This window comes from Lissotriton vulgaris, chromosome 12 (assembly GCF_964263255.1).
Source record: "Lissotriton vulgaris chromosome 12, aLisVul1.2, whole genome shotgun sequence".
Taxonomy (NCBI): Eukaryota; Metazoa; Chordata; class Amphibia; order Caudata; family Salamandridae; genus Lissotriton; species Lissotriton vulgaris.
The window spans coordinates 63667100-63684104 of record NC_141700.1 but is presented as its reverse complement, the minus strand read 5'-3'; the positions used below and the strand labels follow the sequence as shown (position 1 = coordinate 63684104).

Here is a 17005-nt window from a genome sequence, read left to right as displayed (position 1 = left end):
AAGACACTGACCGGTGCTCAGGCAAGAAGTTTATACGCATCTCCGCTACATCACTGCTGGGGCGGGTTGAAGTCACTGTGGCGCCTTATGGCCCCCACAACCAGTGCACAAGAAGCATAGCTGAAAACATTTCAGGGTGCAGTTTTGCATCTGGGAATATATAAAAGCTGAAGGCTTTGCGGTTGGAGGATCCACCCTAGTGTTATCAGAGGCAAGTAACTTGTTCAAAACTCCTGTGTTCCCGACTTGAGTGTTATTTCATATCAAGCCCTCGTAAATGCAATCTTCCTCCCTGAGTTTGTTCTTTATTTGTCTTTATTTTACTTTTGTGGTTAATTAGTTGTCCGGTAACCCCTGCTTCCTCCTTTCTGTTCATGACTCTTGCCCTGTAAGTTGTTTGTGCGCCACCGACCCCCTTTGATACTTCTTTCGCGGCCTTGTTATGCTACAGCCTGAAGCCTCCGGTTCAGACATTAACATTGTCATTAATTGTTGTTCACTTTTTGTTTGTTTTTCTAGGAGTCTGTTTCAGTACTTAACCTCTTCACCAGGATACGATAAACTTCTTGACTCTTGGACATAATTCAGTTGTGAATCATTGGGGGAAACACCACAAATCTATATCTCTGTGCATGATGGATCTGAGCATTGAGGAGCCGGATGTGTTCAATGGACAGGGGCAAGGGAGGGAAAGCAGACTTTTTGTGGACCCATTTGAGATCCTAATAAATAACTCTTTGTGAATCGTGTTGGACATTGTTTGGTGAGAACAGTAAAGTCGCCAAGGGCCTCAAGTTTTTTTCCGTTTGCATAAAGATTGAGGGCAGAGGAGTGGGACGACGTATCATGACTTTATTTTGCACATCGGTTTGGCTGTGTGGACAGTCATCAAAACGAACGATCACTCTTTGGGAAGACTAGGAGCTCCACAGTGGGTTACTCTGTCTTTTGCATCCAAAACCTTGCTTCTCCAGCACAGTTGCACAATCCTAAGAACATGCCATGCATCTGGATTCAGGCTATCGACAGACAGAGCTTCAGTAAGTGGAACCGTAGACCATACGACCTTTCACGTGGACATTCACACTGCGTAAATGAGGGAGGGGTGTAACTGTACCGTTTGGATGTTTTGTTGTAGATTGTAACTTGGCTTTGTGGATTTACTTGCATCCCCACTATGGCAAATTTGAACTTTCCATTGGGAGCCAAGATGAGTAGATAAGTATACAAAAGTAAGCTAGATTGAGAGACCAGCAAATACTTGTTTTTTAAAAAAAAGTTGCTTAAACTAACGGACCCAAGTTCAGTAGACTAAAGGTAACCAAAACAAAAGTGAATGTAACCAATTATCATTTAACTTAAATAGTTGAGTAAGAACGATATAATATTTAATACTTTTTTCTTCTTCAAAGTGATTGCAAATCCTCCAACTTTGATGCTCTGTTAATTTATTGGCTGGGCCGCCTCTGGTAATGTCTAATCTTCAGATTAGCTGTACGTTTGCCCACATGACTTTCTGCTTTTCTTGCTTTCTATGTGTAATGCGGCTTTACTGACCATCCCGGGGCATCATGCGCTCCTCTTGCTGGAGCGAATTATATATTTGATTTCTCTGCGATCTCTTGAAGCAGGCAGCAGCTTTCAGAGCCGTCAGCCAAATAGTGGAGCAGCAGGTGCTGGAGTTGCAAGATTGGAAAATGGCAGTGTGTAGGGTGGTAGAAAAGGGGTACAAGTGGGCATGCGAGAGAGTGGCAGGAAGAAGTAAAGCTAGAGGAAGCAGGTTTTAGGGAGCGAAGTCTAATTAGGTTTCTGGGGCAGGAAGTGAGTGCATTGAGGACTAGTGCTTGAGTGATAAAGTGAGGGCAAATCATTGTAGGTAATTTAAACTTTATTATTGTTTGCTGTCTTTAGTTAGGTGCAAAGTCATTTTTGAGTGTAACTCCGGAGGCGTACCTGGCAGACCTGGTTGGCTACAGGGCAATGTTGTAAAGAGCGTATCCATCAGTCTTGCACGCGTCCCTGCATGACTTTCCCTTTGGCGTCTTAAGAGAAGCCTGAACTTTGCTTTCCACTTAACTGTGCTGTAACCAACCTGCCGGTCAAAGATCTGAATTATGGTTTCTTGCCTTCTATGACTGGGATCTCCAAATCTTTCCAACTGAGTGTTATCTTTCAAAACGCTTGAAATTCTGATAATTTTTAAAGATTTCTGCTTTCTTGGACAGGGAAAATGGTTTGTTCAAGTTTTTAAAAACTGATAAGTGACTTTAAATCTGAGCAGATCAGGGGGTCAAAGAAAGTGTATCACTTGATTTAAAAAAAAAAAAAAAAAAGCAAAACAAAATCCTTACACATATGGGGGGTATTTATTTAATCATTTACATGTCAGCACTGAGACAACACATTGCATTTTTCTCTACATCTTTCTGTGAAAGAAACACAACAGCCCCTATTTAATACTTGTTTTAGGACCTGCCTTAACAGGGCATCTGGCATCTAACGCTGGCTCAGATGCTGTTAACTTAGTTTTTTAAATATATTATTATGTTTGATGTATGCATGTTTTGAGGATCAGGCAAATGGAAGCACTTAATATTTGTGTCTTTCAAGAACTATGCTAGATATTGAAAGATCAACTTCAATGCTGATTTGGAGGCCGTTGGAAAATGTTGCCAGGCGGTGAGGCATTCTGACTTTTCTACGACTGAGCAAGTTTAAGTTCAGTCAGTTTTTAAGAATATACTTTGCACCTTGGCTGTACCGCCTTTCTTGCTTTTGGTTCCACTCTTTGTATTTAAAAAAAGACTGCTTCAGTCATTCACTTACATGTGGAACAATAGCTATTTGATCGCCACACTACCAGTGTGCCGTTGAAAGTAGTGTGCTCAACTAGTCTTAAATTCACTCTCAACATCCTGACTGATCCTTGATTTGAAAAAAAAAGGATCTAAAAAAGTCAATTTCCTGTACTGGCTTGGATCTTATTATATTAATCGTTTCTGTTAAAGAGATGCCCTCTTTGTTTATTGAGACTAACAATTTTCTAATTGCCTCCTTCCCATCATGTATGTTCTCTTTGCTCCTTCTGCGATGTTGGATGTAGATTTCGGAAAAATGTGCTGCATGTTTGGACCCATCGAGAGGTCGCCAGGGTTGATGGTTATTGGAAGAGTGAGATAAAAAGAGAACACGTGTTCCTAGTTTAAAATGAAACCATTGTAACACAAATCCTAATTCGCAGCGTGGCCTTACCCATTCCTGTTCAGAAATATACAAGATTTACAGGTGCCTCCTCTGCATTAAGCTACATTCCAAGTTCAGATGTCTCATTTCTGAACCCTTCCTCTTGCTGGATAATGCCCACCGGCTACCTGCTTCTGCGTGCTGGATACTGTTAACACTAGCAAACAGGGAATTAAGAAGAGCCCATTCTCTTAAAGAGTTAGTTAATGTTTGAAAATGAAATGGGGTATTTGTTTGGGCGCACAGCTACTCGACCTCGTGTCCTGGCACCTAGACAGCGGGGGGAAAGAGTGAAAAAGACCCAGATTAATGATTAAAAAGCCAAGTTTTCAAATTCTTCCTAAAGGAAAGTAGGTATGTATTAAGCCTCAGGGCCACCGGAAGGCTGTTCCACAATCTCACGCCCAGGAAAGCGAAGCACCTGCCTCCCGTTCGGAACAGGCGCATCCTGGGCACGCTGGCCAAGTTGGCATTGGAAGAGCTAATGGCTTTTCAGTTTGCTGAATCTTTTGCTTCTACATTACTCTTGAGCAGCCTTACTCTATCTTGCTGTTCTCTCGGTCGACTCACCCATGCCTTAACATTGGCGTAGCGCAAAGAAAAATTGACGCGGAGCCTTATAGAACTAATTTGCCCACAAGTTTTTCATGGACGCATTGAACCGTGCCAAACATTCCATTGTCTGTAAAGGTTGATGTTGAAAGCACACTTTCTCTGTGATGCCATTAATCACCCACTGCACAATTTAAGTTTTTAGCAATGTTTGCTTTTTGTTTTGCCTTCTAGTTTTTAGGAGACAGTCTCCATTGCTTTTGCAAACCGATTTTAGGCGACAGTTGTTTTCAAGCCGGGGCAGCAGGGCTGCTGATAAATATTTTGTTCACAGAGACTTCACAGAAGCCGTACATCACTATTTTTTCTTTTGAAATAACTGCTTTCTTCCAAACATAGGCTGTAATCCTCGGGCAAACCCTCCTCACCTTTTAGTGTGCTTTTAGAAATTAAGCCAGTTTCACAGGTTTGGGAATGATTGCGATTCATACTCCCTAGATTGCAAACTGTTTTCTTAACCTAAAGTTTGACAGTTTATGCTTCTTAGTTTCTCCCTAAAGTTGTACCATTTGTCTTTGAGCTGGTTTAGCTGAGATTCTGTTTTTTCACTAAAAGGATGATAGCCCACCCATTTTTTTTTATGTAGCCTTGGCCGTATTCCCTACTAGTTTATCTTCATTGCTTTGGTTGAATGGTGTTGCATTTGAATACAAGATCTTGACACATTCAAAACGAAATCACAAAGTGTATTTATATCCCCTCATTTGTACTGACGCATGTGAGACCAGGTCTTGTCGTTCCTTTTCCAGTTTGTCAATTTGATTACATTTTTACTGCGCCATTTCTTAAACTTTTGTGGTGGCAAAGCCTTCATTTAAAAACGGACTTTCTCCTTGCCTTTAGTATCTACAATTTGCAATGATGAAGTATGCTAAAAATAAATGCCCTCTATAATGAATAGAATGATAGAAAATGAAACAAAGACATCATGGCTATGAACCCTGATATTGGAGATTGCAAAAATGTTTAGACTATCTCTCAAGTGTTTATCCTAGAGATGTGAGCTGTTTTGTTTAGTGGCTTTGGTAGCTCAAGTGAGCAAGTGTTTGATGTTTTTTATATTACAATATTTTTGGAGCACTGAAGAGATGACATGATTGAAGATTGTCATGTTTTTTCCTGTTTATTTTAAAATTACAGAAGATGGTTAGAAGACATGCAAAGCCATCATAGGTGCATTTTGACAAATGTGGTGCTTGGAACATTTACTAAGCTGTGTTGCATCATCCTATAACCAAACATGATGAAGTAAGGAGAGATGTAACATTGCCATAGAAGGCCTTAACCAACTTCCGCCTAGAGCAATACTCCACTCGTCAGGTCAACATTAGTAGGTCAAATCAATCGTTAACATCAGTCCCAATAATATCATTATGAAATAAGTGCTAGCCAGTACTAGGTTTGAAAAACAGCATTGTGTGAATTCAAAGCGGTACATAACACCCGTCGAACTGAAGTCGCTATTGAACATTGTGTTCTTGGCACCTTTGGTGAGATCAGGAAAGCGTCATGGCATAAACAGAGCAGTATTTGGCATTTTTCCTACTTAGGTTGCCATCCAGTGTTGGGGTCTGTGTGCATGGCTGTGCGTGTTTGTAGTTTTTGTCCTGGATCCTGTGTTGCTGATTGGTAGTCTTAATGTGTTCAATATATGGTTGTAAATTAGGGAGGACGGTAAAAGACAACAACATATTTTTCAGAGCCTAAGCTGTAAAGAAAGAAAAAAAAATAACCAGGTTGTACAGTTGTTTGGTTTAAGTGACCGTTCTTCCTCTAAGTAAATTCAAGGGAATTGTATATGGACCACCTGACATTCTGGGTTTCATACATCTGAGAAGGTGGGACTATATTGTGAACTTCGTGTACAGAAATGTCCATGGCATTAAACCGATTGTGAATTTATGCTTGGTGTCTGTTGTCTTATTGACCTTGTTTCTATAAAAAGTGAATGGTGCAAGACTTTATTGAACTTGTTGCTAGTTTGGATTGTGTTTTTTTTCTTTTATCCGAAGTCTCTTCTGTTCCTAGGTTCAACTTGGTGTTTAAGCTGAGTATGTGGAAAGTGTTCCCATTCCTTTTTTTTTAGTTCTTTCTTTTGTAACCAATCTTGAGAAATCTGGCGGCTCTTAGTGGAAACCGTGATTGTTATATTCTTTGACTTTGCTCTTTTTTTTAATCCAGTAGCTCATTAAAAGTGGGATCCAGTGCTAAGGAGGGTTAAAAGAAATTGTTTCGTAAATTTCTTTTCAGCTATGTTGTGACCCAACCAGTGCTGCTAAGGGTGGGACATACTGGTACAACAATCTTGAAACTGTCATTTAAGTCAAATCCCACTGCCTGGGTCATTGATATCCAGTCTGGTGCACCAGTTTTTAATCCAACTTCTGTAGTAGGGGATCTCTGTGTATAGTCCTAATCTAGTGAATAGTCCCACCCAGGTGCGTGGACCCCGGAGCAATCAAAAATAATCTCTTAAAGTGTCAAAATGCAGAACTGCACAGACACTTAAGAGAGAATTAAAGACCGATAATGCAGTCTATAAAACCAGGCTACACTGTCCAGTACTTCAACTAGAAATTCCACCAAAAATCCACAAACCGCAAAGTCTGTCCAGATTTCCCTTGCCTCAGCAGCAAAACCCCTCTGTTATGTTATGTTATGTTTGGGTCTCTTTTATAGCGCACGGCTACCCCGGGGGGGGTGTCCTCTGGAATGATAGAGAGGAAGACCTGGGCAGACAAGCCCCATAGGCTGCCATTATGTGGCTCAGAACAGGATACTGTGCCTTTAAGAAAACTTTCCAGAACTTCACAGTATCCCAGAATGCACTGCAGGTCCCTTTTACTTTAAGTTCTTTATTCCGGCTCCTGCAAGCAGGACCCTGGAGCATTGAGCCCTCCCTTTTCAAGGGTTTATTGGTGATTTTTCACTTTTGTTTCAAGTTGAGTGCTTTCTAAAGTACTTTAGTGCTTTTCTTCTTGGTTTTTGCACCCTTTTGATGGCGAATATGCCTGCATTATTTGACAAATGTCTGGAGTGCTCCAGGAAGAAGGTCAAATCAGATCCCCATGAGGTGTGTATCCTCTGCCTTCCCTCTTCCCATGTCCCAGAGGAGTGTGTGATTTGTCAGGGCTTCTCTGGCAGAACCCTGAAGGACAGAAAGAAGATCAGGCTTCAGGGCCTTGAGGAAAGCAGGCTGAAGGCGCAAGGTGGGTCTGGAGGGGCTTCCTCTGCCCGTGCTGAGGCCTCTGGGGGGCTCCCCTGGGGCAGGAAGACCAGCAAGTGTCCCCATTCTCCGTCTTGGTCGATTGCACCATCTACGGCGTCGAGAGGGATGACTACAGTCTGTTCCCCGTCGTCTGGGGCGAATAGACGTTGAAGGAATTGAACAGACTGCCGTCTAAGTCTCCTGTGACTATTTCGTCGTCGTCCTCGTCGAAGTAATCATCGAGTGATCGACGTCGAAAGGCCCGGCGTTGGCGCTCGCCGTCGAGGCGACACTGCCGTCCGCCGTCGGCGAAAAGGAGATCGTCGTCGAGGAGTAGATCGCTGTCGAGGCGCAGGAGGTCGCTGTCGAGGCGCAGGAGGTCGCTATCGAGGCGCAGGAGGTCGCCGTCGAGGAAAAGACGCTAGACGTCGAGGGACCGACGCTCGCCGTCCGGTCGCCGTTCTCCGATGCCGAAGAGACGTGGAAGGAGGTCTTACGCCATGGGAGGTTCGCCAACGTCCGAGGCTGGAAAGGAAGGCGGATCACCGGGCTCTGTGTACTCCGAGGTGTATACCCCGTCACAGTGGCCGGTTACACCTCCGCCTCCAATGCCGAGGGGTCTCCTTCCGAGGGCCCCTACTCCTCCTCCTTTACCACCACTTCAGCAAACCGGATCTCGATCTCAGTTGCCAGAAAAGCCACCTCCGGTCCCTCCGAGGTCGGTCTCACTGCCCAGACTTCCGACCCCTCCCAAGGGGACTCCTAAGCTGAAGGCCCCGGCCAAACCAAAGTCGCCCGCTCGGGTGTGTTAGACCTAGGGTATCCTAGACTACATAGGGTAGCCTGGCACAGTAGAGGGAACAGCTAAACTCTAAGGCGTTGGTTAAGTGCTTACAGGACCCACTCACAGTAACTCAATGATTGACCACTAAAAATAAAAGACGCCACACCAGTTTAGAAAAATACCAGTACCTTTTATAAAAATTCTCTCTTGTTCTTGTTTTAAATAAAGGCAGTACACAAATAGTTCAGCACAGTTCTCATGGATATCAAATCAAATCAAATCAAATCCAATACTTTTCTCAATTCGTTCAAATGAATCAAAGGTACATCACATTTGAGGTAAGTTACTATCAATGTTACAGAATGCTTCTTCACTTAGATGTTACAGAAAGGAAAATTTCACTCCACAGACTCAATGTGCTACTTTACAGAACCTAGGCAGGTACATTACCCCTTTGCTCTTAGCCACCAGATCAGCTCACCAGGCTTCTACCCCCAGTAGCGCTCTTCACAGAATATGCCACCAGCTAGTTAGCTAGAAGAAGACAAGATAATTTAATAAGGCTCCCCTTGATCAATTCTCTGGCTACACCTTATTTGTGGAAGGTCTGCCACCCCAATGAATAACTGACTGGAAGGGTTTTTAAAAGTGAGCCCTGTCCGCTTCTGACACCCTAGGGCTCAACCTGCAGCACTCCTACGTTAGGCACACGTACTTAATGCTTCGTTTTTCCCTTCACACCGCTTTCCCCCTATTATCTAGCTTGGGGTTAGCAATTCAAACGGTCTGGGCGGAACAATAGCCCACTTCCTCGTGTTCTTGGTACTGGTGGCTCCCCAGTTAATCACCTAGTTCTTTAACACGGCCGCTTTCGTGTTCTTTGTTAACCGGCGCTGCCGCCTCCCGCTTCCCTCGCTTTACCCTGCTTACTTCAGTTATGGTGAGCCAGCCGGCTGGGGTTGTTCAGACTGATACCAGCCTTCGGTGTTGTGGGTGAGTGCTCGGTAGGCGGGGACGGAAGAGCGTGGGGCCGCCCGGTTCGCCGCGGTCTCACCGGCAAGTCTGCTGGTGCTCTCGCTGCTCCGCTGATGAGGCGAACGGCGCTCCCGCTTCTTGGGCTCCGCCTCTTCCGACCGGCTGGGTGGCCTTCAGGCGCGCCTCCTGTGACGCCGCTGACTTCCTCACAGCTTCCGGACTCCGCCTCTCCTCCAGCGCCGCCTTCCTCCGCCGACACACGGAACAGCTGGGCACTTACCTCGCGCCTGGGACAGGCTTGGTGCTGGCGCCTCAAACAGGTAGGAATCCCTGCCGAATTCACCGCCTGTTACCACAGTGAGCGAGGCGGTCGAGTAGGCTATGACAGGGGCGGTTTTTACTCCCAGGCAGTCAGCAGAGCCCTGATCCGACGTCCACCTGATCTGCCCACAACCTTCAGGGCAGTTGTGCAGGTCGCTCACAAGGGTCGCTTGGCTGTAGTTGATGAGGGTCTTCTCACAACACGACCCAGTTCCTTACAATCTGTTCATATAGTCTATGGTCACGCTTTATGGGTGATGTGACAGTGGGGTTTGGTCAGCCTGAAAGGGGGCACTTCCCAATAACGCGACAGCCGGCCCACAGGTCGATCTGGTCACCACTGGTGCGCAATCCTCCTTCGCAAGTCTCCTCTCTCCTCACTGGTCACTCCTGAGACTACTACAAAATGGCTGCTGGTCACTGGCCTTTTATAGAGGGGCCTGAGACCTGCAGAAGTCACTGGATGTTTCTGGAACCTTCCTCATACTAGCCTATGGGCCTGTTCTCCAGGAGTGTCCGTTATGGCAGTTGGTGGGCACCATTTTAGGTGCATGGATGTCCCTAGATTTTCCAGGGCTAAACTAGGCCTCACAGGATATGAGGGGAAAATGGCGTCATAGTCAAGGAACACCTAGCCCCCTGACAGCACTGAAAAATCCTGGTGGACATATAAAAAATAAAAATAGAAACTCTGGGAGGCTAAGGGGGACAAAAATAAATAATGTTGGTTAGAGTATCCCCAGATGCAGACAGGTCTAACAGGGTGGAACCGGCGGATCGACCGAGGCCTAGGAAGTCGGGATCACGCTCCGGACGGAGAGGAAGATAGAGGAGTCGACGTAGATCCTCCACTAGATCAAGACGTCGCCATAGGAGGTGGGGATCCAGGTCCCGCACGGACTCCTCCAGGACCAGATCCTATTCACCGACCTTGTCGGACTCCCCAGGGACAAGGGTGTCTCCGGTGGACGACATCAGCACGTTCCAGGAGGTTCTCCTGAGGGGGGCTACAAAATTGGGAATCCGTGATCTTTGAAACGCTTCACAAGAAGCATTTGTCTCGCCCTCTTCTACCCATAGTTCCAGGTTTGGTAGAACCTGCGGAGGAGCTGTTCCTCACGCCAGCGGTGGTGAAGGCCACTCCCTCCCGACTTCTGAAGAAGTAGAGGGCCCCAGATTCGGACCCGGCCTTTCTGCGGATAGATCCGGTGCCCGACTCCGTTATAGTGATGGCGGCCAGGAAGTTACACTCTACCTCTCCGTCCTCAACCGTGCCGCCCAATAAGGAAAGCCGATGGATCGACTCGGCTGGAAGGAAGGCTTGTGGGACTGCGTCCACGGCCATGAAGGCCTCCAGCGATGCGGCGTTGCTAGGGCGGTACAACTGTGCCCTGTGGGACTCCCTGCAACAGTTCACGGACTTTCTGCCACGAGACAAGAGGGAGGACTTCCAAGAGATCCTCAAAAGAGGGGATGCTGGTGTTAAACCAGGTCATCAGCGCGACTGCGGATATCTTTTTTGGCTGCCCATGGGTACTGTCATGGGATCAACCAGCTGAGCCATGCTTGGCTCAGGCTCACATCACTCAAGCCGGAGGCCCAGCAGCGGGTGGCCAATCTGCCCTTTTCCTGGGAAACCCTGTTCGGAAAGCATGCCGATGATGAGATGGCCCGCATGAAGGCGGAGGCAGAGACCCTGACGGCTGTGGGCTTGGAGAAGCCCAAAGAAAAGAAGTCCTACTGCCCGTTTCAGAGACAGTTCGTTGCACAGGGAAGAGGACGAGGGCAGTCTTCGGGACAGCAGCAGCAACAACAGCAGTAGTTCCGGAGACCCTTCCAAAAGCGTCAGAAAGGTAGAGGGGGACAGCAGTCCTCTACAGTGAACCAGGGCCTGGCCGGGTCGCGACCCTGAGCTGTTACTTCCCCTTTATCCGTTACCTGCTCCGGTGGGGGGAAGCGTTCCATTTTTTCTGGCAGAGTGGAGAAAAATTACTCGGGACAAGTGGGCGCTGAATATTGTTTGCAATGGATACAGTCTTAGGTTCACCAGCCCGCCTCCATCGATTCCTCCGGTCAGCTCGAGTATCAACTGCGCGAGCTCCAGGCGGAAGCCGATATCCTGTTAAGGAAAAGGGCGATAGAAGACGTACCTCTGGCTCAAAGAGGAAGAGGTCTATACTCCCGGTTCTTCCTGGTTCGCAACAAGGACAGGAATGAGTTCAGGCCCATTCTGGACTTGCGACAGGCAAACAAGTGGATTCGCAGAGAAAAGTTTTGCATGCTGTTGTTGCATCAGATTCATCCTCAGTTGCAACAGGGAGACTGGCTATGTGCAATAGACCTACAGGATGCGTACTTCCATGTGCCCATTGCACACAAACACAGGAAGTTCCTGCGATTTCAAGTCGGCGCCAATCATTATCAGTACACAGTACTGCCATTTGGGCTGAAGTCTGCGCCCAGAACATTCTCGAAGTGCATGGCAGTGGTTGCAGCACACCTAAGGAAGAACAAGGGGTTTGTCTACCCGTACCTGGATGATTGGTTGATCAAGGCCTCCTCCTTCTCGGAGGCTCAGGCACACTTCCAGAAGACGTGCGTTCTCTTGAACAAGCTGAGGTTGCACATCAGCACTTCCAAGTCTGTCCCGACTCCGGTCCAGTGCATTCAGTACTTGGGAGCCACCATCAATACGCTGTCAGCAAGCGTGTCTCCTTCGGAGGAGCGACGATTATCACTCCTTCGGAAGGCTCAGGCTCTTATGACCACTCGTTCTACAACAATGAGGACGGTGTCTTCTCTACTGGGATCGATGGGCTCTTGTATCTTCCTAACGCCACACGCACGACTGCACATGAGACCGCTGCAGGAGTGCTTGGAGGATCAGAGGAAAGGGTCTTGGGACGACAAGATACGACTGTCTCTGCATGCTCTTCAGTCTCTGAAGTGGTGGTGTTCAGCGGAGATCCTCCTCAGAGGGTTCCCTTCCACAAGGACATTCCCACTCAGACTATCGTGACGGATGCTTCTCACCAGGGCTGGGGAGCGCACTCCGGAGATTTACAGATTCAAGGAACGTGGTCACTGATGGAGTCCACGTATCATATCAACTTCCTGGAACTCCGAGCTGTTCACTTGGCACTGAAGGCCTTTCATCCGTCCTTTCAGACCAATTCTCTGCTTGTGCGGACGGACAATACGACCATGATGTATTACCTCAACCAGCAGGGGGGCTCGAGATCATGCATTCTGTCGCAGGAGGTGCAGGCGATCTGGCACTGGCTTCTGGCCAGAGGACTGACGATAACGGCTACCCATCTGCCAGGTGTGCAGAATGTTCAGGTGGACGCACTGAGCAGACTGATTCAGGAAAACCACGAATGGTTCATAAACGACGAAGTACTAGGAGAAGTCTTCGCAAGGTGGGGGACTCCAGACGTAGATCTGTTCGCCACTGCCGAAAACAGCAAATGCTACCAGCAGGGGACGCTGGGGAATGCGTTGTGGATCAGCTGGTCGAACGGCTTTCTGTACGCTTTTCCACCCATTCCCCTGATTCCGGCGGTGTTCATCAAGCTGTCCCAGTCCAGTGCACGGATGATCCTGATTGCCCCGGAATGGCCCAGACAGTGGTGGTTCACGGACCTGCTTCACCGGTCTATTCTTCCGCACATACGGCTGCCGTGCAGGCCGGACCTTCTCACGAAGTTCGTGGGGCAGATGTTGCACCCGAACCTCATCTTTGAGTTTGCGGCATTGCTCCTGAGATAGTGCAATATGGGCATTTGAATCTACCAGATGATTGCATGGACATACTGAAGGAGGCTAAGCGACCTTCCACTCGGACTTCCTATGCTTACAAGTGGAAGAGGTTCGGTATCTGGTGCAAGTCCAAGAACTATGACCCGGCGACGTGCAAAGAAGACGTCATCCTTCCTTACCTTCTGCATTTGGCGCAGTCTGGCCTTAATGTTCATTCCATTAAGGTTCATCTCGCCGCATTGACTGCCTACAGGAAATGCCCTTCACAGACTTCCTTCTTCCAGATCCCTGTGATCAAAGATTTTTTGGAAGGCTTGAAGAAAGTGTTCCCTCCTGTCAGGCTTCCTTCGCCTTCATGGAAATTGAATGTGGTGCTATCCAGATTGATGAAGGAGCCTTTTGAACTTATTCATAAGGCTTAGTTGCAGCACCAGTCCTGGAAGGCGGAGTGAAATTCAGGCGTTGTGTTGCCAAGAACCTTATACTGTATTTCATGCTGCTAAGGTTGTTATGCGTACTCACCCTAAATTTCTTCCCAAAGTTATTTCTGATTTTCATGTCAACCAGACCATAACTTTGCCTACGTTTTTTCAGAATCCTTCATCTCCAGCGGAAAGGTCTTTACATTCCCTGGATGTTAGGAGGGTGTTGAAATTTTATCTGGATAAGACCAAAGATATTTGTAGATTCAGACCAATTGTCTGTCAATTATGGATCAGTCAGGACGGGTCTTGCTACCTCTAAGCAGTCCATCTCTAGGTGGATTGTGTCCTGCATACAATTGTGTTAGCAAAAGGCTAATAAGACCTTAGGGGGTAAACCTAAGGCTCATTCCACCAGGGGCAAAGCTACCACAACGGCTCTGCTCCGTAATGTTCCCATTGCAGAAATCTGCAAGGCGGCCACTAGGAAGTCGGTCCATACCTTTGCTAAGCATTACTGCCCGGACACTGATGCCAGGGCAGACGCTCAGGTTGGACACGCTTTGCCGCGAAATCTGTTCGCACAATAGTGGTGTTATTTCTCGTTTCTCCACCGCCGCTTTGGTGTGGGGATGGGCTTGCCATTCTATATGACTAGATTATGACTATACACAGAGATCCCCTACTACAGAAGGAGTAGTTTCTGTCCTGTAACTCCAGTTCTGTAATAGGGGTATCTCTGTTATAGTCGTAAGCGCCCGCCCTCCTCCCCGGGGGAGAGAGATATTCATGTAAGGAATGCTCCAGGTCTGGGGTGTTACGCCTTCAAAAAGAACTGAAAGTAAAAGGGACCTGCAGTGCATTTTGGGATACTGTGAAGTTCTGGAAAGTTCTCTTAAAGGCACAGTATCCTGTTCTGAGCCACATAATGGCAGCCTATGGGTCTTGTCTGTCCAGGTCTTCCTCTCTATCATTCCAGAGGGGTTTTGCTGCCGAGGCAAGGGAAATCCGGACAGACTTTGCTGTTGGTGGATTTTTGGTGGAATTTCTAGTTGAAGTACTGGACAGTGTAGCCTGGTTTTATAGGCTGCATTATCTGTCTTAAATTCTCTCTTAAGTGTCCGTGCAGTTCTGCATTTTTCGACACTTTAAGAGATCATTTTTCATTGCTCCGGGGTCCACGCACATGGGCGGGACTATTCACTAGATTATGACTATAACCGAGATACCCCTACTACAGAACTGGAGTTACAGGACAGAAACTACTCCTTCTTCTCTATCAGGTAAGTAATCATTGGTGAATAGATCAAAATACAGTGGCTACGTAGGCCTACTTGAGTGTGGTGATAGCGCTCAAATGACCAAGTTACTTTGTATCATGGGATCCTTTTTTTTTTTTCTTTTTTTTTTCTCTCCCATGAGATTTGCTAGGAAACAGCTATGCCTCTCTTATGGGTTTATGCCCTTCAGAAGGTCAAAAGAGTTCCTGACAGATCCTTTGTTCGAAGTGTTTGTCCTCCTTTGCAAGCATAATCAAAGGTTTAGGGTCTCACAGCCAACTTTCTTTACCATCGGAAGAGCTTTCCATCATGGTACCCTTTTCTTGACGATGACCCCCTGGAATTCTTCCATAGTCTGGCAAACCTGGCATCACGGAACACAGTCATAAAAACATTACGTTTCAGATGAAACGGGAATCTTTTATTAAGAATCCATGCAAAGCTTTTGCAATATTTTATTTAGCATATATGCTACTTATACTTGGTGGGCGGGGTATCATGGGGTTCCTTTCAAGCTACCAGACCCACATCCCTCTCAATTCTTTCTTCCAGCACCCAACAGTTTGGCAGTAGCGTCCCTTTGTGTTCCTTTGAGAGTATTGTGTGTTAATTGTCGCTCAACATCACTAAGTTAGGACTCTTCATATCATATGACCGAAAAAAATATTCTACCTTTTCCAGATTTGTATACCTTGAAAGTCCTCAAACACCATATCTCACTTCAAGTCTGATGTCCTTCATAAATTTGAATGAAGATAATACCTACAGAACGCCGATAAATAGGAGATCGAAATCACTCAAGTGAAATACCAACACTGATACTTGATTCACACCTACAACTTGAATATATCAAACCTGAGGCACATACATCTATTAGTCAAAACATTCTATAGTAGACTGTGTAGTGACTGCTAACCTCATTCTTACCTTCCAGCTGATAAATCTAAATTTGCCATCAGTCGTTGGGCGCAATCACCATTCAATAATCTCCTCCCTCCTATCAATCGAGTAGCATACTATGAGTTACCGGCTCTAAAGAACTGCAATTAAAAACCCAGCATAATTGGTAAACTTCCAGTCCACATCAGTATACTAGAGTGTCTGGAACACGATTAACCAACTCTCTCCAAACAATAGCATGTAAAGTTAAGAGCCTGCCACAAGTACCATTTAGAGCACCAAATCTGTCAGTTAAGTTTCCTCCAACTCTAATCACTTTACTGATGTGGCTTGTTCCCTCAACATTCTGTTCTCGAACTAACAAACCATTACTGTGATTTTCCATTACCTTATACCCACAGCGCTTCAACGCCTCGTCAGGGGTAGTAAGCGCTATACAAATGCAATTACAATACAATACAGTCACTTCCTGTGTTCATTTCATGCTCCAGCAACCAACAAATCCATACATAAGCTACCTTCAAAACCAGGATTGGATCATATGTGGTGGAATTACTATTACTATTAAGATTCTGTAGTAGGGGATCTCTGTGTATAGTCATAATCTATTGAATAGTCCCGCCCATGTGCGTGGACCCCGGAGCAATCAAAAATAATCTCTAAAGTGTCGAAAAAATGCAGAACTGCACAGACACTTAAGAGAGAATTTAAAGACATATAATGCAGCCTATAAAAGGCTACACTGTCCAGTACTTCAGCTAGAAATTCCACCAAAAATCCACAAAAACAGCAAAGCCTGTCCAGATTTCCTTTGTCTTCAGTACAAACCCCTCTGGAATATAGAGAGGAAGGCATGGACAGACAAGCCCCCTAGGCTGCCATTATGTGGCTCAGAATAGGATACTGTGCCTTTAAGAGAACTTTCCAGAACTTCACAGTATCCCAGAATGCCTTGCAGGTCTCCCTTACTTTCAGTTCTTTTTTCCGGCTCCTGCAAGCAGGACCCTGGAGCATTGAGCTCTCCCTTTTCAAGGGTTTTGTTGGTGTTTTTTCACTAAATTCGATTTTGTGTACTTTTAAAGTACTTTGGTGACGTTCTTCTTGGTTTTTTGCACCCTTTTGTTGTCAATAATGCCTGCATTATTTGACAAATGCCCGGAGTGCTCCAGGAAGAAGGCCAAGACAGACCCCCATGAGGTCTGTATCCTCTGCCTTCCCTCTTCCCACATCCCTGAGGAGTGTGAGATCTGCCAAGGCTTCTCTGGCAGGACCCTGAAGGACAGACTGAAGATCAGGCTTCAGGGACTAGAAGAAAGAAGACAGAAGACGCAAGGTGGGTCTGGAGGGGCTTCATCTGCCCATGCTGAGGCCCCTGGGGGGCTCCCCGGGGGCAGGAAGCCCAGCACACGTCCCCATTCTCCGTCTGGGTCGGTGGCACCCACCAAGACGCCGAGGGGGAAGTCCAAGGCCGGCTCCCCATCTCCCCAGGGCTCTGGGT

The 17005-nt window shown here is 46.6% G+C and overlaps 1 protein-coding gene across 3 annotated transcripts in view; it reads left to right on the top strand.

The window, feature by feature from the left end:
* Positions 1 to 5757, top strand: part of FZR1 (fizzy and cell division cycle 20 related 1) — a 91968-nt gene extending 86211 nt beyond the window's left edge. For all 3 annotated transcript variants that reach the window (XM_086947128.1, XM_086947130.1, XM_086947129.1), the window contains one exon: positions 520 to 5757. In XM_086947128.1, the coding sequence (XP_086803254.1) occupies positions 520 to 561 (42 nt within the window). In that variant the 3' untranslated portion in view covers positions 562 to 5757. The remainder of the gene's footprint in view (positions 1 to 519) is intronic.
* The last annotated feature ends 11248 nt before the right edge of the window (positions 5758 to 17005 follow it).